The sequence below is a fragment of the Armigeres subalbatus genome, chromosome 1 (genome assembly GCF_024139115.2).
Source record: "Armigeres subalbatus isolate Guangzhou_Male chromosome 1, GZ_Asu_2, whole genome shotgun sequence".
In the NCBI taxonomy this organism is placed as follows: Eukaryota; Metazoa; Arthropoda; class Insecta; order Diptera; family Culicidae; genus Armigeres; species Armigeres subalbatus.
The window spans coordinates 147768580-147791794 of record NC_085139.1 but is presented as its reverse complement, the minus strand read 5'-3'; the positions used below and the strand labels follow the sequence as shown (position 1 = coordinate 147791794).

At 38.4% G+C, this 23215-nt stretch overlaps 1 protein-coding gene across 7 annotated transcripts in view; it reads right to left on the bottom strand.

Annotated features, from left to right (window-relative positions):
• Window positions 1-2336: 2336 nt before the first annotated feature.
• Window positions 2337-23215, bottom strand: part of LOC134207206 (uncharacterized) — a 60282-nt gene continuing 39403 nt past the window's right edge. For all 7 annotated transcript variants that reach the window (XM_062682952.1, XM_062682934.1, XM_062682929.1 and 4 more), the window contains exons 2-3: window positions 18075-18346; window positions 2337-2794 (exon numbers count right to left, since the gene is read on the bottom strand). In XM_062682952.1, coding sequence (XP_062538936.1) covers window positions 2387-2794; window positions 18075-18083 — 417 coding nt within the window. In that variant the 5' untranslated portion in view covers window positions 18084-18346 and the 3' untranslated portion in view covers window positions 2337-2386. The remainder of the gene's footprint in view (window positions 2795-18074; window positions 18347-23215) is intronic.

The window sequence follows — 23215 nt, the reverse complement described above, 5'->3', positions numbered from 1 at the left end:
TTTCGGCTCGAATTTTATCGTAAATCAGCAGTTTCGTGCCAATTTAATAGCCGTTCGCGATTCGGTGGACTTATCACTGCACTTCAATTCTTTTCAAAGGGCATAGAAAAATCATGGTTTTACTCACTTCTCCGCACATGAGCAGCCCGAAATGTTGATAGAATGCAAATTAAACATCACTTTTTGAAATCAGTCACTCGTTTGAACCGAAAACTTAATATAAACTGCTATTTTTGCCCGAAAAAACGATTAAAACTGACCGCGGAACGAATGTAAACACCGGTAGCGGCAGCAGCAAACTAATACATAGGGTGGTTCAAAAAATGATTTTGCTCCGCCGCGCTCAGTCGATTATGATTCATAGTTTGGGTGTCATCCGATGGTTTGGGTTGGTTTGAACAGAGGCTTAACATGCACAGGTCGTTTCAGGTTTGTATGACAGTTTATATGGCGAGGTTGAATTTTACATTATTTTGATTGTGGCACTCCGTCATTGGGCGAGGGGGGAGACCATATGATTGGATGAAATATTCAAGAGCTTTAATTTCATTGAATGATCGTTTCAATGGTTGGGAGTCGATTTTAATCGAGGTTGCGAATCTTTAGCATGATAATTAGGCTTATTTTTTGCGTTACATAAACAATGGATCTTTCCTGCGGTGCGGTTTTCGCTTAGTGAAGTCTCCGGACTGTTGTTTTAAGCTATGTGGGTTCTTTTTTCGCCAGCGTTTGGAGGGGAGGCACTGTAGCCAGTGTAATGAAAGGTTTAGTTTCTCATACTAGTGTAAACTTGAACCGGCTAGTGTTCAACCAGTTTTTGTTCAAATCGGTTTTTGGAGGACACTCGGAGCATGGGACGGAATCGAGTGAGCGTGGTGGAGCTGGGTAGTTTTTTGAACCACTCTATTCTTTGTTTTTTTTTCAAATACGACACCAATACTACTACAGTATATGACAGTTTTTATCGTACCAACACTTTCAAAGCTTTGTTTTGGTACTCAACCCACCTTCACCTTAAGCACTTCCACAGTTATTAACTGCGAGGTTTCTAAGCCAAGTTACCATTTTTGCATTCGTATATCATGAGGCACGATGATACTTTTATGCCCAGGAAAGTCGAGACAATTTCCAATCCGAAAATTGCCTAGACGGGCACCTGGAATCGAACCCAGCCTCCCTCAGCATGGTCTTGCTTTGTAGCCGCGCGTCTTACCGCACGGCTAAGGGTTCGATTATTATCGGCGTAGCACCAACTTAGAATTCGGAAGTCAGGACTTCCGAACCGAACTTTCTTCCGAAGTTTTATCTGTCAAACTAATTGATGCGTTGTTCAGCGCATCTTTAGGCGAATCTAGCGCACTACTTCCGAAGTTGGGAAAGTTGCCTGTATCTGGAAAAAAATCCAACTTCGGTATAAAAAGCGGTCTAACTTTTATCCGGATAGACAATATTTAGTAGTTTGTCAATAACTCATTCCAGCCAGCCAACGACTTCATATGTTCTTACCAGAAGCATAGGTAGAACAATGCTTTGACAACAGCGAAACAGACGTCTCACTTAGAGCAAAATGCATTCAAAATCATCGTCACTGAAAGATTATCGTCCAATGCTAAATGCACTGTAGCTGAATAAGCGGTAACCAGGTGGCGATAGTAAGCAAACGTCAAACACAACCAAAACCGACGGAAGCGCCATCGGTGGCCCATCGACCACCTACAAAACATTGAATCCAACGATAAAAAGATGAACGATGGAACATGTGTAGATTGAGACGTTTGTGCTTTGACTGTCCCACCCAGGAAAATTCATGCGAAGGACATGTTCTACTTGTCCCACCGAATCCCGGCGCCATTGATTTAACAGCTGCGGTCAATATATGGTTCATAATTATGCGGGTTTTTAGAAAAGATATTTTAGTTACTAGATAAAGATTGTCGCTTCGGTTCCCTTTGTTCTGCTGTCCGAAACATGTGTGGTACATACCTGTCAAATCGTATGGATTTTCCTTCTTTGACATTTAGTTCCCCTATCCTCGCCAGCAAAAGATGTTCCGGACAGCGACGACAGCGACAATCTTTATCTAGTAACTAAAATATCTTTTGTTTTTAGACTTCACAAGATAAGATAAATATGTTAAGGACAATCCTCACGGAATCCAAATTTAAAAGTATGTACTCGTGTTTTCAAGGGCTAAGTGGTGTGCCCTTGAAAACGCGAGTACCTTTAGATTTGGATTCCGTGAGAATTGTCCTTAATACTATTATTGCTAAGGTCGATCAACCTGGGTTTTTATTTTCGATGGATAGTTTCACAACTGAAAGGTTCAACATAACAGATTTCCTAAAATAAGAATAAATATATTATCAGCCTAAAATAACAGTATCAACTACTTCACTCTTCTAAACCTTGTATATTTCTCCTTCAAATTATCGCAGAAATTTTGGTAATCTTTCGAGGATTCTACTTTTTTGCTATATTCAAAAATGACGCTTTCCAATACCTCTTTGGTATCGGGATTCTCTTTCAGCTGATCCTCCAAGTGTTCCTCCAGATCTTCTGCAAACTCCTCCAGTTCGTCAGAGTCCATGGTGATGTCCATACCGTGGTACGTTTTCGCCCTCTGAATGATGGCGATGTGTTTGTGCGTTCGAGAATCAACTGGGATGAACTTTCGAAACATATCGACTGCAGCTTGATCATTCATAAAGCCGTTTATATTCTTACAAAGTAGTTCTTTGACGCGATCCCGCGACAGCTCGTTGCAGCCACAAAAACACTTGATGCACTCGACGACCTGGAAAAGAGCGTTAAATATGATCAGTTAATTTCGTTGAATGGAGATAAGATAAAAATGTATTTAGTTATATTTTTCATCATGTGAATACATCTTATGCAAGCACTGTTATCATTCATTTGTAGTTTTGGACATTATGTACGTCTTCCAGCTTTACTGAATGAAGTTATTGCAGCCATCTTTCATAAGTTTGTAAAAATCAAAAATCACTCAACGAGCGTTTGAAAAGCAGCGAGGTGGGTAGAGCTAACAATTTTCTAACCACCTCTTCCACTACGAAGGAAATAGTTGGTATGTCAGTTCATATTCCAGTAAACTGCACAAGTATGATTCATTCAAAGATTCCCCCGTTTTCTTGTGTCCACAAGAAAAAAATGTTTCCTTTAACGATTTTTTGATAACAACGTGCCTTTATAGGAGTTGATTAATGCAAATAGTTGTTTTAATCGCACATATATCACGTATCCCTTTAGCCGCACGAGTCATATGAGTGTGACTTTGATCGCGTTAGTAAGTATAAAGAAGCAGTAGTATCCAATACTTTGAACCATTCTTGACACATTTTTTTATGATACATGATGTAATACATTATATTGATGATTTTTATGTGATGACGGCGCCGGATAAGTAATAAGTAATAAGTGTGGGCCTGGGATCGCTTCCAGTCCAGTTGGCATCTTCTAAGACGAAATTGGTTAGGTTACCCTCTGTAGGGCCAGGGGCCTTCCTTAACATTGTGGTATGATGCGCGGCTACGAAGCAAGACCATGCTGCAGGTGACTAGGCTCGATTCCCGGTTCGGTGTAGGAATTTTTTTAGTTGGAAATTCTCTTGACTTCCTTGGGCATGAAAATATCATCGTGTTGGCCTCATGATATACAAATGCAAAAATGGTAACATTGCTTAGAAACATCGCACTAACTGTGGAAGTGCTTAGAGAACTTCCACGGCAATAACCCAGTGGCGGATGTAATGCCAATAAGAAGAAGAAAACCTCCTATACTGCCGCTAATCGTAACTACTAGCTGTCAACGGCGAACTTTTTCTCGCCCAAAATTAATCAATTTTCTGACACATTTTTTTACCTACAAAGTTTATCTAGAAAACAAATCAGTTATCATGACATTTTTCTTATTAATAAAGTACGCAAACAAAAATGGGCATAAATCGATCTTTTCATCATCGAATGACAATGCCAACTTCGTGTTATATATAAATCATCAAGATTTAAAATTCCCATACAAAATAAACGAATAACTATTTCATCGAAGATATTGGATCTTGATTTTCCCAATTGCAGGGTAAATAGAAGAAGAAAATGAATATAAATTAGCCTTTTGGATAAAATTTAAAAAATCCATGCAAGTTGTACGAAAAACCATTTCATCAAAAAGACTGAGTTTTGGTTTTCAATGTATTCCTGTTTCATCATAACATTTTTCCTCGTAAATAGAAGATGCAAACAAACAAAAAATTAGCAAAAATTAGAATGCCTGTTCTTGAGTGACGCGCGGTCTTACAAATGCCAACTTTGTTTTACATATGCAGATGGGTCTCCGGGCCTCCTATAAAAGTTTGTGTTTGGAGCGAATATAAAGCCTTTACGTATACTTTGTATACGAGAAAGGCAAAATTTTTTTAAAAGAAAAACGAGACTGAGTAATATAAAGTAATATAGCAAAAATACACCGTAATTTAAGTTATAAATTCGGGAACACCAGTCACGTTTTCCAGAATGTTCCAGAAAACGTGACTTTTGTTTTCGAAACCGTGACTCAAAACACACTTTAACTTGTTTAGTTCACGAATCCATGAACGCTTTTTTCGCGTGTTTTATTGAATGTAGATATTAAATTAATGATGCAATAATACTGATTCGTCTTAAACTCAGAAAATCATTTTAATAAACAGACTCAAAAACAGATTTCTATTCGCAAGACTGAATACCAAATATCACTCAATATCAGAAATAGAATGACTGATAGGCTATTTACTTTATAGACATATAGTCTATCAGTCGAGTTTCCTTCATCAAGAGCGGAAATGGTACCCAAAATTCACAGCAATGTACGGCCACGAAACCCACATGAAATTATATTAAACGTAATCAGAAACATTCTTGAAATTTCTTTCCTTTTTATTTTCCTCTTTAATTTATTTGCATTTTTACTTTCCACTGCATGTAACTCAATGCTTCGCACGTGTGTATCCACTGCCAGGTACGATTTCGATTTGGTACAGACCGGAAATACAATACATAAATTCTCCCGTTCCTTCCGATGTCAGCAATCCGAACTTTTGAAAAAAAAAGAACTGACTGAGAATGTGACTAAAATAAAAAAAAACTTTGTGTTCATATTTATAATGTGCCTCCGCTTCAAGTTCATAATTATATATCATTTTTTACTACAACCGATGCGCGTTTCTTATGATAAGTTGTGTGCTTAGTCAGAGAATTAAAAAAAACACTGAAACCTAAGTGAAAACCCACATTATTCCACCTAGAAATGCAGATGCCTTTCTCGCGCATTTTAAAATGTAATAAGAAGTACAACGGGTCAAATAAGAGAGGTGATCAATAATTTCAAAATAACACTCAGTTTATGTAGTTCGGCAGTACTGGCAGAATAAATAATTCAAACAATCAAACTTCGAAGCGTTATAACTTTTTTGGCGGACGTTCCAGCAACGTACCTTCTTCAGCAAAGTTCTTCGGCATGCTTTGGATTATAATTTAACGCAATGTGCCACTTGGTTTACGTTCAACTGAGTCATCTAGGAGAAAAAATGAAAAAAAAATACTTTTTTCCATACTGATTCCCATAAAAACTTCAAACGCGATTCGGAAGCAAGGAAGCAATCAAAATGGGCCCAAATTCTGCATTGTTTGGCCCCGAATGGTTTCGAAAAGCCACTGATTTGAAAATAAAGACCATGATTCTTCACTCTAATACACACATACAGCCAACAGAGATGTATTCTGAACAGAACATGAGCCAAGACCGTGCCTTGGTGTTCTTAGTTTTGAACTCTGAACCTCTGAACACAGTTCAGTGTGCATAGGGCTGGTACGGAAGCAAAAACGATCATGGCAACGAAAGCTCCCTAGATTTGATTGAAACTATACAAAAACATACAAGCATACGAGTTGGATGCCCACGTGTTCCAATAGTAAGCGAAAAATGTGTAGCATGCCGTCAATTTAAATCATTTGTTTGAGAAACTGCATATATCCATTTTTCACAATTCCGAGAAAACATCAAAAAACTATTTTTGAACAAATTGGCACCAAATCTTTTGATTTCTTCAATACAGATCAACAGTTTTTGGCAAAACTCAACATCCTGAGGAAATTTCGGTTTAATAAATGCAAGCTGTACTTTATAATTGCTTTTCAAAGTGCGTGTACATATGTAGTTTCTCAATCAATTCTTCATACATTTCCGAACAAAAATTTATTTTTCATTTTTTTGCCAGAATACGTGTTTTTGAACGAGGATTCAGAATATATGAAAATCTCATCTTGGCCATGTCACATATGCAGTTTCTCAAACAAACGGTTCATTTGTTTTCCCATGGGATACAAGTTGCTATGTTATGTTAGCTATTTTGAACATTGTACCACAGACATCTCTGTGATCTGTGTGTGATCTCTGTGATTGTACTACGTTCAGAACGTTTTGAACACGAATATGCGTTCTCGTGTTCAGAATGCTTTTTTGACAGACTAGTAGAAAAACATCGTGGGCAAAAAACGTAATATGTGCGATATTTGACGATTTGTGTAATAGATTGTATCAGAAAACATTGAAGTAGAAGCCTACTATTTAGACATTTGCGGTCGGGTCTGAGCTTGACGACCGACTGGCAAATGCTTACACAACCTCACTTGATCAGTACAGTTGCTGATGAAGAATGTGTAAAGCCGCCAGACATTCTAAATACTCACGCTCCTCTAATGTGGACGTGTACAATACACATGTGGAAGTATTGGCTTGAGAAATGGATTGCGAGTGATTTGACTATGCGTCCAATTTGGGAATCTCGAGCTCGTTCAGTAGCCTCTAGCCGACGGAGGTTCTTCGTAGCTTAGTTGGTTAAAGCACCAGTCTAGCGTACTGTAGGGTCATGGGTTCGAGTCCCATCGAAGGGAAAGTGGTAACCTCAAATACATTTTCCAAATCAATATCTTCCACATAGCGTACATATTCACATATGAGTTTTCATAACATTGTAAATTAACGTCCAAGTCGGGTGGTTTAATCCCCGGAAATAGGCAATTAACTTTGATTGAACTGAACCTGAGTTGCGTGCTCTTGCCTACGCAATGCGGTCGGGTCTGAGCTTGACGACCGACTGGCAAATGCTTACACAACCTCACTTGATCAGTACAGTTGCTGATGAAGAATGTGTAAAGCCGCCAGACATTCTAAATACTCACGCTCCTCTAATGTGGACGTGTGCAATACACATGTGGAAGTATTGGCTTGAGAAATGGATTGCGAGTGATTTGACTATGCGTCCAATTTGGGAATCTCGAGCTCGTTCAGTAGCCTCTAGGTTGCGAAGTCCGACGGAGGTCCTTCGTAGCTTAGTTGGTTAAAGCACCAGTCTAGCGTACTGTAGGGTCATGGGTTCGAGTCCCATCGAAGGGAAAGTGGTTACCTCCAATACATTTTTCAAATCAATATCTTCCACATAACGTACATATTCACATATGAGTTTCCATAACATTGTAAATATTTAGACATGTTCGCCACCGCCGCCGCCGTATAAAAATTGACCACGCCGCCGAATATTTTGAAACAACGCCGAAGGCATTTTTACTGTTAAGTTATTGTATAAAATCTGGGCATATACAATTCTGTAAGCTTTTTATACAAATATTGTATTAAAATAATACAAATCTCTATTATTTCAATACAATAATTGTATTGAAATAATACAGATTTTGTATATGCCCAATTATTATACAGTTTCTGCAAGGTTCTTATGCAGAACTGTATTAAAATCTGCCATCTGCTGGTTGGGTGTAGATTTATCTAGCTCCTGTCGGAAATACATATTTTCAGCCAAGTTCATATGACAATTATCTTCTTCACAAATATGCAGCATTTATACCCATTTCCAATAAAGTCTAGGCCTAACAAAATTGAAAGTTGATGAAGAGCATATTTGATTAAAAATAGGCTTTTTCAGCTAAAAGCGTAGCTTATTCAGCCTGAATTGTCCACTAGATCCCTTGTTGTACAACGTATGCACGGTCAAACAAATATTTGTTCAAGCAAAATGCACCTGACATTTATTCACTCAGAAAATAAGGGAATTGTTCTTAAGGAAATCAAGGAATATTGCTCCTAGAACTTCTTCGGCAGTACGTACCAGAATATTGCCGAAAACAAACAAAAAATTGCAGAATTTCATTTGAAAATTGTTTGGGAACTTGATAATCTTTTTTGAAATTCTTTATGAGTCAATAGACGTATTTTAGAATTCTGTACAGAAACTCGTTTGGAAATTCCTTCGAAAATTCCTTCTGTAAGTCCATCGGGAAATCCACACGAAATTTGTTCAAAAATTTATATAAAAATTTCTTATGAGTTTCAAACCAGAAATTCTTTTGCGAATTCCTTCGAGAAATACTTCATTGATCATCAAAATCTTTTAGAAATTCCTTCGGATATTCCCAAAAAAATCTGTCGTGAATTCTTCATGAAAGGGGAATTTCCTGGAGCCGTTCCTCGAGGAATTTTCCAGAGAAATTTCCAGGAGAACATATGGAGATATTTCTGGAAGAGTTCTTGAAGAAATTTTCGCAGCTTTTCTCGTAGGTATTTTTGAATTTCTGAAGAAGACTCTGAAGAAAAAGCGAGAGAACTTTCGAAGTATTTCCCTTATGATATTTCGGAGGAGTTCTCAAGGGAATTTCTCAGAAACATCCTATAAGGTTTTCTAGATTAATTCTTGAAGAAATTCTGAAAAAGTTTCCGTGGGAATTGCCGGGGAGATTCTTGGAGGAATTTGTGAAGGAGTTCTTGGAAAAAATTTCGGAACAATTCCTAAACAAATTTCCACTGAACTAATTTCCAGAATAATTTATTTGTAAACGACTTTCCGGGAAAATCCTTGGAGGAATGTTGGGAAGGAATTTCTGGAAGAATTCCTAGAGGAATGCGGATAATATTTTTTAGATCTAGATTTCGCAATTTAATTTCCATAAGAAGTTTTTCAAAAATTCCTGAACAATTTTCCAAAAGAATTGCCGGGAGGTGGGCTTAGTGAAATTCCATGTGAATTCCGGAATTCAGAAGAAATATCTGAAGAGCCCTCGTGATAATTTCTGTAGAGTTTGCGAAGTAATTTATAAAGTGTTTTTTTTCACGTTCGTTTATTTGATAGGGTCAGGCGTGTATAACACTTTACGGAGCCACGTTTCTTTGTACAATCGACATAATCTTATTATTAAATTAGTAAGAGAGGGAAATAAGTCAACGTACTTGTGGTGACTCGAGGTCAGGTTTACAATGTTTAAGGATGGACGGGGATTAGGATTCTGAAATCAGGGAATCATCAAGGAATTTCAGCAGCTCATCCGGTCATTTAGCGTCGGGGACGATGTGGTGTGTCGTCGTGCTCAAAGAATGGTTCGAATGGGAGCATCTTCCGGACGGCCAGAGCTACGGTGCTCTACGGGACAGAAAGACAGAGACAAAACAAAAAAAACTTTGAAGAAAAAGAAAAAAACGAAAGTTTTGGACTTTTATGTCAGAGGAACAAAGAAAACTATAAATGGCTTGCATATAGACCACATCACGGTCCCCCAAAACACCTCTTATCTCCTGGAAGAGTTGTTTACCTCGGGCCACTAGGGTATCCAATAATTGCTGTCTGGAGACGTCGTTTTTCGAGCACAGCCAAACTACGTAATCGATGTTATCATAACCGGCTCCGTACCTACATAAGTTGCTGCCGACAAGGTTTATTCTGTACAGATGTGCGTTTAGTAAATAGTGATTAGACATAAGTCTCGACATCACGCGAATGACTTAAGTCCTCTGCAATGACCTCTGAACCAATTTGTCCATTTCGAAACATGTGCTGTGCATATGCACAGCCAAGATATTTAACAAAAAATGGTTTTCGTACGGCCGAGTTGCCGAATAATATGCAATCTTCTTCTTCTTCTTCTATATACATAAAAATGAATTTCTGTCTGTCTGACCCTTATAGACTCGGAAACTACTGAACCGATCGGCGTGAATATTTACATGCAGAGGTTTTTGGGGTCGGGGAAGGTTCTTAAGATAGTTTGAGACCCCTCCCCCTTTTGGAAAGGGGGGCTCCCATACAAATGGAACAAACATTTCTGCTTAACTCGAGAACTAATCAGAGAATAAATCATTTTTAGGCGAAACAAAGTTCGTCGGGTCTGCTAGTTAATTATAAATGCATATGCTATTCTGAAAAATATAGTTCATCGCCAAAAAAAAATCTCATTTCGCAAATAAATAAATAGTAAAGCACGATTTCTACACTAAGTAGTAGGATTTTTAAACTATCAAAAACAATAAGAAGAGTTTCAATCTAAAGTATAGTTTTTATTAAAGAAATATTGATTTTTAAAAAGGGATGGCATCTCCCCGGATTTACCCTACTCCTTCGTTTTGTCTATACTTTTCTCTTAAAAGATATTTTAGTTACAAGATAAAGATTGTCGCTGTCGTCGCTGTCCGGAACATCTTTTGCTGGTGAGGATAGGGGATCTAAATGTCAATGAAGGAAAAATATATACGATTTGACAGTTTAGTACCACATATGTTTTGGACAGCAGAACAAAGAGAACCGAAGCGACAATCTTTATCTTGTAACTAAAATATCTTTTGTTCTTTTACGCATGGTGTTTCACACATTTGTCTCTTACACAGGGTGTCTTCCCAGATACTTGGAAGCAATTCGCAGTCAATCCAGTGTGTATTGTAGGGAGTAGCATTCATAATGTTGAAAATTACTGTCCATTTCAATATTATACTTGTGTGGATGTGACCATCGTACAGGAACTTTGAGGATATCATCGAAATCCAGTTATTCATAATACTGTCTGGCGAAGACGTTGGAGCTCAAATCCCGTTTCGACCAGATCTAAACACGCATCATCCATCATACATCTACTATCACCACGTTGGCGGAATGAACGGGCTTCTAGACGTTATCGATCTTTGTTACGATATAATCGTTCTGACTGAGACCTGGCTGGATTCTAGAACCATCTCAAGTTATAATTGGGAAAGTTTTTTTGATCACCGTACATGACTCAATCATTATTGATTTTATTGGCATTTATCGGTGAGTACAACATCTAAAGCTCAAAGTAAGAGGGAGCGCAACAATGAAGAACAGTAAGGATAGGTGTCACAAGCGAGCGACGAGTATGAAGCGAACAGAAATTGAAATTTTAGTAGAGGGCCAGTTGTGAGAAAAGCATTGTTGAAATCGCTGTTATTCTGCCTAACGTCCACCCAGGAACGGCTTGGGTAGTAGCATGGTGACTACTTACCAAGACAGGCAAAATAACAGCGATTTCAACCTACTATTATGCTTTTCGGCGCATGAGAACAGATTCAGCGATCGGTGGCTTGTTCGGAGATTCATACGAAAGTCGCGCTACTTTGCTTCACGCCTCATCCCGCAGCTCTTACTTTGCCCAAGATGATCTTATTTGAACCGCATTTCAATTTTTGCCATTCCTTTTTGCCAATTCGTATTCTAATTGGGAAAGTTTTTTGATCACCGTACATGACTCAATCATTATTGATTTTATTGGCATTTATCGGTGAGTACAACATCTAAAGCTCAAAGTAAGAGGGAGCGCAACAATGAAGAACAGTAATGAATAAGTAACAATGAACAACAATGCTTTTCTCACAACTGGCCCTCTACTAAAATTTCAATTTCTGTTCGCTTCATACTCGTCGCTCGCTTGTGACACCTATCCTTACTGTTCTTCATTGTTGCGCTCCCTCTTACTTTGAGCTTTAGATGTTGTACTCACCGATAAATGCCAATAAAATCAATAATGATTGAGTCATGTACGGTGATCAAAAAAACTTTCCCAATTAGAATACGAATTGGCAAAAAGGAATGGCAAAAATTGAAATGCGGTTCAAATAAGATCATCTTGGGCAAAGTAAGAGCTGCGGGATGAGGCGTGAAGCAAAGTAGCGCGACTTTCGTATGAATCTCCGAACAAGCCACCGATCGCTAGAACTGTTCTCATGCGCCGAAAAGCATAATAGTAGGTTGAAATCGCTGTTATTTTGCCTGTGTTGGTAAGAGTAGTCACCATGCTACTACCAAAGCCGTTCCTGGGTGGACGTTAGGCAGAATAACAGCGATTTCAACAATGCTTTTCTCACAACTGGCCCTCTACTAAAATTTCAATTTCTGTTCGCTTCATACTCGTCGCTCTGCTTGTGACACCTATCCTTACTGTTCTTCATTGTTGCGCTCCCTCTTACTTTGAGCTTTAGATGTTGTACTCACCGATAAATGCCAATAAAATCAATAATGATTGAGTCATGTACGGTGATCAAAAAACTTTCCCAATTAGAATACGAATTGGCAAAAAGGAATGGCAAAAATTGAAATGCGGTTCAAATAAGATCATCTTGGGCAAAGTAAGAGCTGCGGGATGAGGCGTGAAGCAAAGTAGCGCGACTTTCGTATGAATCTCCGAACAAGCCACCGATCGCTAGAACTGTTCTCATGCGCCGAAAAGCATAATAGTAGGTTGAAATCGCTGTTATTTTGCCTGTCTTGGTAAGAGTAGTCACCATGCTACTACCCAAGCCGTTCCTGGGTGGACGTTAGGCAGAATAACAGCGATTTCAACAATGCTTTTCTCACAACTGGCCCTCTACTAAAATTTCAATTTCTGTTCGCTTCATACTCGTCGCTCGCTTGTGACACCTATCCTTACTGTTCTTCATTGTTGCGCTCCCTCTTACTTTGAGCTTTAGATGTTGTACTCACCGATAAATGCCAATAAAATCAATAATGATTATGACATCTCAAGTTATGTTTTGGAAACAGGATTGTCTTCATCCATGTTTCTCAATGACGAAACTGCTGACATGCAACAGGACATTTGCAACCTTTTTTCGGCTAAATTTTCCAGTGTGTTACCAGAAGAGCTACTGTCCGGCGACTCCATCACCTCCGCAGCCGAGAACGTCCGCTTGGCTAACCAACAGCTGGTTAGCATTGACGTGTGTGCTGAACTTATTACTAAGGCCGCATCTCAACTCAAGGGTTCATATGGGTCCGGTCCTGATAGGGTGCCATCCTGTTTTATTAAAAGAAGTATCGAATGGCTACTGGCTCCAGTTCAAAATATTTTCCAGCTTTCAATGACAAGCGCGATGTTAATAACTACAAGCTATTTGAACTTGTTATCATTATCATCAATACATTAACACAAATCAGCATGGCTTTGTTACTGGGCACTCCACAACTACGAATCTACTGTGTCTACTACAATTGTAGTCTGTTGATGAAATCACACAATAAACAAATGGACTGGGCCTTTTTTTGTATTGAAAATGGTTTTCAGAGTGGGCGGTCAACTGGAACGTATGCTCGCTCAGGAGCAAAATAATAGAGCTCGATGAAGTCCTCCAGAGGCCAGAGATTGACTTGGTACTCATCATCGAAACCTATCTGTTACCCAAGGTATGTGAAGGAATTCCAGATTTCAGTCTGTTGAGATTATATCGGACGGAGTTTCCAGAAGGCCATCGCCTTATGAAGCAACATCCGCCTGCTACCGAGCTTCTGGCTATAGATCATTGAAGTCATTGAAGTGCAAGTTACCGCATCCGTCGGCGTCATCACGTTAATCATGGCTACGCAACCAAAGCTAGGGATGGAAGGGACATCGTCAACATCACACAGTGGCATATGTTGGTTGGTGGTTCATTATCGCATAAAGGTATTGATACACAACCAAAAATTTTTTGCGCCTGCGAAATTTCAATCTCGCTCAAAACACGTTGCAATCGCATGGCAAAAACGATGTGCGAAGAAGTAGGGTATCCAATCATGGTTTGAACTAGTGAAAAGCGTATCATGGTTCAAACCATTTTGAAATCAGTAGAAATTACCATCTCATTGGCAGGAAATGAACCTAAAACAGTATGAATGGAATATTTAGGTATACTGGAAGTGATAAAGATTATTTAAACATTCGTACATATTGTTTAAGTAATAAAATAAAGCGATTTAAAAACGTACTGAATTTGCGCCAAACCCCCACCACCAGTGGCATAATTTAAAAAAGCTCGTAAAGGACGCATTTTATGACACAGGAGTGAGATCAATATATCAAAAGAACACTATTTTCATCTGTAATCGATTGACGTCATCATATAATTGAAAAACAGTTTTAAATAGTTAAAATAGTAACATTTATACAAGGTAAAAACTGATCATGGTTTGAACTAAATTCGTACCATGGTTTGAACTTGTAAATGCAGTCATGTTCTGCTGCTGTCCGCTAGGAGCGCTGCATGCGCCTAGCTGGAGCGTTTTGTTTACATTTCCAATATGAAAAAATCGCAATTTTCATATCTATAATTTAGACGATTTTCACACGTTTCGAGTTACTAATCGGATGCGAGAAGATGAATAGTAAAACAAATTTGCTTTTCTACAGATTTCCTCAGCGTTCCATGCATGTGATTAGTATTATATTTAGGAGCTGCTGGCAGCTGCAGTAGTCCAAACCATGGTACGAATTTAGTTCAAACCAGGGTTCTTATATCAGGGTTCACTCACTTTGACAGTAGATGGGAGAGACTAGCGCGGGGGTGAAAAATTCATTTTCAGTGCAAAACATAAACAAACTCGGTGGCTGCCCCATATAAAAATCCAAGATGGCTGAATCATGTAATTGGCATACTGCTACACCTGTTTGTATTCACCTTGGTTCAAACCATGAACAGTGTAGTTCAAACCATAGTACGAATCAAAGTTGTGTAATTATTAAGTTTTTTCAATGAAACTAAGCATAAATATGTGCTAACAGGATGTTTTTAGAAAGATAATGAACTAAGCTTCCATACAAACTAGAAATCGCAGTTCTAACATATCCCTTTAATGAAATAAATCAACTTTATTTTAACGGCTCATCTGAAACCCGCCATTTGGTTCAAACCATGATTGGATACCCTATAATTTGGATTGTCCTGTGAAATTAAAATTAAGATTCAAATGAGAACTGTGCACGTTAACAACGCATATTCTCGTCTACTATGCATGCAGGACAACAAATGCCGGGTAAGCTAGTTGATTATAAAAGCTACTGATGAAAGCTTAAATTTTAACAGATTATTTGACATGATTGACCTGAGTGCGATAATCAAGCAGCGACTTTATTCACACCCTTGAAGACTACTGAACAAATGCTGCATGTGCTTTTCAATAATTCACAGAATTAGCTTAGCACGTTGATGCATACGTAGTTAAGTGACATGGCTTCAATGAATTTTTAGGTCTACTAAACACATTCTAAACGATTTAACGATAAAATACCAAAAAAAAAAAGATTTGCTTACTGTATTTGTGCACGACTTGTCATTATTTTGCGCTAACGCAGGGGTAACCCGGACATGATGAACAACTTATCATTTTATACTACTGATGCGTTTGCGGATTTGAATTCATATAAATTTATTCGCTACTATTATTGACGCTATTCAGACTACAGGATATATCACTTGATAAAAAGTATGTTGATGTCAAAGTTCACGAATCTTGTTTTCATTCATTTTGATATCAAGTGATAAAACTCGTAAATCTAGAATTAAGTCAAGGCTATAAGGACTAGGTACTTCATCAAATCATTTAGACTACACATCGGATTTATGAAAGATTAAAAGCAAGGCATGTCCATTTTGCGACAATTACCCCTTCCTCGCATACCTTCCTTTTTTTATTACTTTCGTTGGTAGCCAAATGTGGCAGGGTAATGATCTGTGATCATGAATTTCAATCATTACAACTTAATGTACGAATGATGTAGCATTAAAACGGGTAGCTATAATTTAGGAATATGCAGATGACGGGTCCAGGTGCGTAATGGTGCGTGTATCGTGCGTATATGCCTTTTTATGCCATCATCGTGATAGAAACGACAAAACGGTATGACCTCAATAGACACTATCACAGCGCTATTTTTCGTCATTACAGCCTTATTTGTATGTGTCGTCAACCGCCGTTAATTTCATTGCAAATAATGAGGAAAATGTAACTTCAGGCCTCCCAGATCTAAACGATTTCAGCATCAATCAATACTGCAAATGTGATGTTATAGAAATTTCATGAGCAGATAGCAGATAGCCAACTGTCACATAAAATTAAAAAAGTAAGATAAAATACTGCAATATTTTTTTCTATTTTTTTTTTCATTCAACTTTATACTGCTTTGTTTTCTTAATCTGCTACTATTCCATTTCTGCTTTTTCTTTGTATTACTCTATACTTTTTTCTTTTTTTATGTTCCTCCTTTGTTCTTTCCTTTCTTCCTTTTCAGTTCTTTTCTGATACTGACTATCAAATACTTTTTGTACCAATCGCTTTTTAGGCGATTTGGTTTATTATGGAAATTGGATTCAACGATACGTTGAGCTGATCCAACGAAAAAAATCAACATAACTGTAAGGTGGTTTTTAAAAGAGGTGATCTTGACCGAAAAACTGATGTTATCTATTAATTCCACTTGCTCTCTCTAAATCGTTAAAAATTCCCAGCACAGAGACAAAGATAACAGAAAAAAGAGTATTCGTTTATAAGCAAAAAAATGTTTATCTGCGAAATTCTGAATCAGTGTTATCAGTTGCAGTTCAGTTAAAAATGTTATCCCATATGTTTGCAAGTTTGCTTTAGATTAAGATGTTGATGATAAACGTTAAAACTAGACGTGCATCCATCTCAAAAATCCAGTAGCGATAAGCAATCGCTTAAACATCAAGGCGCCAGAATGCCGTTGAAAATGGTCATCTCTCATTATCATAATAAATAACGGGCGCAACTTCAGCACTTACTTATTGTGTATAATAGACTGTGTCAGTACTGTGGCGTTACGTTTTTTGGCAGTGCCATTTCGCTTTACTTCAATCGCTGCTATCGCGGTCATTAATCTATCGTTACTCTAATCTATAGAGGCGGAAACCAATTACTTATATATGATTTTCGACACTTTACATAAAGCTACATTTGCTATCATAGTCAGCTCACTATACGTAGTCTAGCTGATAGAATGGCGAAATCTAATTGAACATGATCTCACAGGGCGAAAGAGAATTTTGGCAACCATTAGAATTAAATTAATTACAAAATAAGCACATACTTAATGTAATTATTGAAGCCCATCCAAGATAAAAAGAAACATTATAAGGTTGACATGGGTAATAAATCGCAAAAATCTTTCTATTCATGTAGGCTTTTCAAGCGCTTATCGTTAATTTGAAACGATAAAAAAGGTATGAGTCGCAGCTTGGATAGTTTGCCATGATGACTGTATTTGTTCCGATTAAAGCATATTCTATAATCGATTGATGCCCCACCAGACTATACTGAAGTGCCGACTGTTGTTACTATTTTTGGGCCTCCCAAAAGTGGCGTAAGAAGTATGGGAAGGTGTTCAAAAGTAAAACATAGCGAAAGATACATCAAAGCGGCAAATTAAACGGTTTGTGTTTTGAACGTTAACTAAGCGAAGAAGCTATAAGAATGTTGGCTTAGCTAGCTAGGCAGTTCTGAGACTGGACTAAATAGAATTCATTCATTCTTTTCAATCATCAATTCTTCGAGGAGTAAAGTGCGCGTCTACAAAGCTAGACTTGTAGATTCGTTATGCACGAATTTTAGGTGCATTTTTCTCGCACTTAACATTGATTAGCTTAAATTAGAATTTGTTTTTAATTTTATCCATACATTTAAAAATCGCCGCACCATTCTTTACCATGGAGAATTTTGACGATTTCCACGATTGCCGTTTAAAAAAAGTACAATTTATCGACATTCAGGAAGCAGAATCAGAGCATTGTAATGGGTGAACTATCAAGAATTAATATAACTGGTCCTCATGATTGATTCGCACGATCCACCGTAATTATTGTATCAAATTTACGCCCGGTTACATCAAAGGCTTTAGTACATCTCACATCCACACATTACTCTATGATAAATGATCTACGGGAAGTTCGAAAACGCTCCAACTCACCTTACTCATGGTTTACGGCGCGGGACAAGGGCCAAGTGGGGCGAGGCCTATTGATGGACTAGTTACGGAGGAATTCGTCTTTGGTACAGTATAGTTCACGTACTTTTCGCCTTCCGCAGTTCTTATGGTAAAGATCCCCGAAGCAAATAGCGTTTCGTTGCGCCCAGTCAGATTTAAATGTTGATTTTTTTATAGTAGATGCTGTGTTTGCATGCCCGTCGCTACGCTGACTCGAAGTTGATGATGCATGGCTGTTCGCGATGAGGAGATGTCTGGAAATGAAAATAAATATTAAAGCTGAGTTCAGAAGAGGTACTGGAAGCAAGCTACATGGTCGAATGATAATTGTGGGAACTTTTGTGTGTTTATTCGTTTTTATTTTCTAGGTGAAGCGTGCGAACCTAAGTGAAGCGGCCATAATGTTTCCCACTTTTGTGCTTCTCTCATTGTGGAAAAAAGGGTAGCTGTAGATCAAGGTGAAGGTGTGTAAGAACCTTGCGTAAGAGTTTAAAGTTAGAAGCCAAAACACATTGCCATCTTGGTCTATTTCAGTTTTATTTAGTTTCGTAAAAAGAAACACGTGGAGACAGACATTCATTATGCCATTTTATATAGACAAGACATTTTATATTATCGATAATTACTCAATTTAGAAATCTCTTATGTGTATGATGATTATGTCATCGGAATATCTAAAAAAGAAACCGAATTTTAGATGCTCCAAATGTAATGGGACCAAATAAATGTTGTCTCAACTCGGGACAACATTTATGAGTTTGTTTTTCTCTATTCATAGTAACTGTTAGTAGGCTATGTTTTATAAATTTGGTAAATAATCTAAACATGTACGCTTGTCACTTGTGATCGTGTTTCGGCACGTTCTCAAAAATTGTTACGAAAAGTGATTTTCATTTCTGTCCAGTTGCCCAAGCATTTAACGATTTTCAACGCAATTGGATTATTATCAAATGGTGTAGGTGAATATTCGTTGAAATGCAACAATTTTGCCCATAAAATATGAACTATAATCGTTTCACAACAACTTTTCAACTATACGGGTTTGGATTCATATTTTTGCTCAGATTTTTAATCTAAACACTGAAATAAATTGATCTCTTACGACAAATGTTGCAGTAAATATAGATGTTAGAGGAAAGCAATAAAGCGTCGATGATTTGGAGAAATTAGCAATGTGTTAACCAATTATGTTACTCGCAAAAAAGAAACGCCTCCCGTTTTCACAACGGAGGAAGCCAAAATCGTGAAACGGATTATAGCGAGGGTCGCAGCGGGATTCCCTGTGGGAGAAAAGCAGGTTCTTTTTACTTTTCTATCTAATTAACCGAGAAGCAACATTTATTTATATACATTTAATTATCTCGAAAGTTTAATAAAATTTTATAAAAAGTAGTCCGTCCAAAGATGGGACGCCAACACGTGGTTGGTTAAGACGTATTCTTGCACGCCAGCCAAAACTGCCAACAACCAACAGCCAATAATCTTTTGAAGAATTTGATTATTCCGGAGACCATCATCACATAATTGACATTGTTGAGGACATTCTAAAATAACTTGGGACGAACGGGAATGTGGATGTGTTGTCGAATCCAGCCAGGAATTTCATTCTGGATAAGTCAGCGTTTTCGTTCCCCTTCAAAGGCGGAATTCCAGCCAAATTTACATGTAGGTTGGTCTATTGGTCGATCAGATTCGGGATGGAGTAGTTTGAACACATTCTTTGAGTTCATTGCAAATCCCTGGACCATTAAGTAAAATGTTATGTTTTAATGGAAACTCATCTCACCCTGCTTTTAAGACAGTTACTAGCGAAAAGTACTCAGCTTTGCTCGGGTGTTTATGTTGCAATTGTCACATACCGAACTATTTGCAGCAATGCACTCTAGATCAATTTCCTGACCCATAATTGTATTCTAATGATTTTTATTACCTTTTCCCGTTAAATTCACCAGCCTTTTGTATATACAAACATCGCGGACCCCAAAACAAATCGATTAGGAAAAAAAAACTTTTAAATCGGTCCACCCGTTTGTGAGTTAGATCGTCAGGAAGGACACCTAAATTTATTTTTATTTATATAGAAGATGTTTTGAAAACCAATGCACATAGGAGATTTGATCTGCAATGATTATACGGTGTGATTTTGCTCCCAAAAAATTGTCCCTTATCAACAGTTTCCGTTTATGTGGATTTTATTCTTTTGTCACCGATGCTATAAACTATTGAGTAAATGCGTTGAATTGCCATTTCGGAGATGGTGAGTTTGATTCTCGGGTTGACCACCACATTCTATCTTGTGTGAGGTAGGGTGGAAATTTGAATTGACTTGACTCGCATAAGCTTTGGGTGCACTTGCCTATTTGGTATTATATGGGCAAGTGCACCAAAAAGTTTCAGCGAGTCGGGTCACTTCAAATTTCTACTCTACCTCACACAAGACAAGGCAATGATTGAGGTTAGCATTGATGCAGCTGAAAAACGTTGGGGTCCATAGCGGACATTCGAAAAATATTCACGTACTTTGCCTACATACTACTTGCTTCTTGCCTCACCGTTGCAGCAGAATGAGGTTCGGCTGGACACGGCCGGAAAGCGATGCTGAGGTCAGATGACGACCAAGTACGATACTATAGCCAAGTCCCAAGTACGGCATTGAGCCGACGGGCATGTAATGGTTCACTTTGTTGGTCTTGTGTGAAGATAGGATGCCAATCGAGTGACGGTAGTCATTTTGACGTGGGTTTTTCGCTGGGTGGCGACTAGGCACAGCAGTACGCTGAACACTGATTCTAATGAACTCGTTGGAGATTTTTCAGAGCACGGGAAACGACCTTCCACGGAAGAGAAACGGTGGTACGCTCTGGCAGGTTACGATAGTGCAAACGGCCGCAGTTGGAGTTATTGATGCGAATTGGACCCGGGTGACAATCAGGGTGACAACCAGTGCTACGTCTGTTTAGGGTCTCGACGTGACTGACGCTTTTTCTTCTGGAAAATCAAGATTTGGCTTTGCCGCGCTCCTTTGTATCATGCCTTGTTCGCCCCGTGCGGTGCTGTAGCGATGGTTTAGGGCCATTTGGCCGAATGCCGTTTGGCCGAATGCCATTTGGCCGAAAGCATCTTTTGGCCGAACGCCATTTGGCCGAATGCCGTTTGGCCGAATAGTTGAAATACGTTTCCTCATGAAGGGAGAAGGAAGAATGGTGCAGGAAGAGGGAAGAAGGAAGAAGAAAGAAGGAAGAAAGAAGAAGGGAGAAAGAAGAAGGAAGAAAGAAGAAGGAAGAAAGAAGAAGGAAGAAAGGAGACGGAAGAAGGAGAAAGAAGAAAGAAGAAGGAAGAAGGAAGAAAGGAGACGGAAGAAGGAAGAATGGAGCAGGAAGAAGGAAGAAGGAAGAAGAAAGAAGGAAGAAGGAAGAAGGAAGAAGGAAGAAGGAAGAAGGAGAAGGAAGAAGGAAGAAGGAATAAGTAAGAAGACAGAAGGAAGAAGGAAGAAGGACGAAGAAAGAAGGAAGAAGGAAGAAAGAAGAAAGAAGAAGGAAGAAGGAAGAAGAAAGAAGAGAAAAGAGAGAAGGCAGAAGGAAGAAGGAAGAAGAAAGCAGGAAGAAGGAAGAAAAATATAGGGAGAAGAAAGAAGGAAGAAGGAAGAAGGAAGAAGGAAGAAGGGAGAAGGAAGAAGGGTGCATGAAGAAGGAAAAGGGAAGAAGGAAGAATGAAGAAGGACTAAGAAAGATTGAAAAAAGAAGAAGGAAGAAGGAAAAATGAAGCAGGAAGAATAAGAAGGAAAAAGGAAGAAGAAAGAAAGAAGAAGAAAGAAGGAAGAAGGAAGAAGGAAGAAGAAAGAAGAAAGAAGGAAGAAGGAAGAAGGAAGAAAGAAGAAGGAAGAAGGAAGAAGGAAGAAGGAAGAAGGAAGAAGGAAGAAGGGTGAAGGAAAAGGGAAGAGGGAAGAGGGAAGAAGGAAAAAGGAAGAATGAAGAAAGAAGAAGGAAGAAGGCAGGAGGAAGAAGTAAAAAGGAAAAAGGAAAAAGGAAGAAGGAAAAAAGAAGGAAGAAGGACAAAGGAAGAAGAAATAAAGAAGAAAGAAGAAGAAATAAACCCAAATTTATCCACCGGTGGTGATGATGCCTTTCTCGGTTCAATATGTTGAATTCGAATAAATGTTGTAAATTCAGTGCTTATTGCCTACATTTCGGCGATAAAAAGATTTGGTGCAATTCTTGTACGTTGCTTAAAAATTACTTACCGTGGGTTACCCTGGGTTGCGCCACGGCTAAAATGATTAATGATTCAATGTGCATTTGTGTATTTGTTGATTAAAAAAATAAAAATATAATCCAAATTGCTTGATTTATTATAAAACAAAAACAATAGTGTCCAACTAGGAAATTTGCTCCGTCGAATGTAACCAGTTGCACTCGAATCTGTCAAGCCCTTCTATATGAAACGCGTTTAACAAAAAAAATATTTATGGGCTACACACATACACACTTTTGGAGTGAAATTATAGCCTTCTGGTACAACTTTGTTGTACGAGAAAGGCAAAAAGGAAGTGACGAAGGACCACTCGTAAAATGAGGTCATTTTTTTTAACTAGATGGCCTGACACCGTAGCGATCTTGCCCACACTGTATTCGGCTCCTAGATCAACTGCTCACAATCGCCGTCGTACCAATCTAATCATAATCATAATTCTATGGCTTCCGAGTATTATAAATCATTAGTTTCATGTACAGTGAACCGGGAATAGCAATTATCGATTTTCATGCATGGTTTGCTGGCGTACGTTGAGCGGTCCCGTTATGAAGTTGACGCCAGACGCCACCAGCAAGGACAAAGAAGAAGAAGGCCAACGCGAGAGCACCGACAGCAATGACGACTTGACAACATGACGCACGCTGATTGGCCAACCAATCAGGAAGCAGAGTGCATTCAATGACATGTAGGGTGGGTGTACCAATTGTCGCAATAGTTAGGAATAACTATTTTGAAAAATATAGGCATGCACGAAAACCGAAAAACATTAGCCACTTTTTCATATAGTAATTCTTAACCGATTTTTTCGCAACAAGTAGCATTCGACGGGGGACAAATCCTAGTTGATCACTATTGAATTTCAGAAAGAAAGA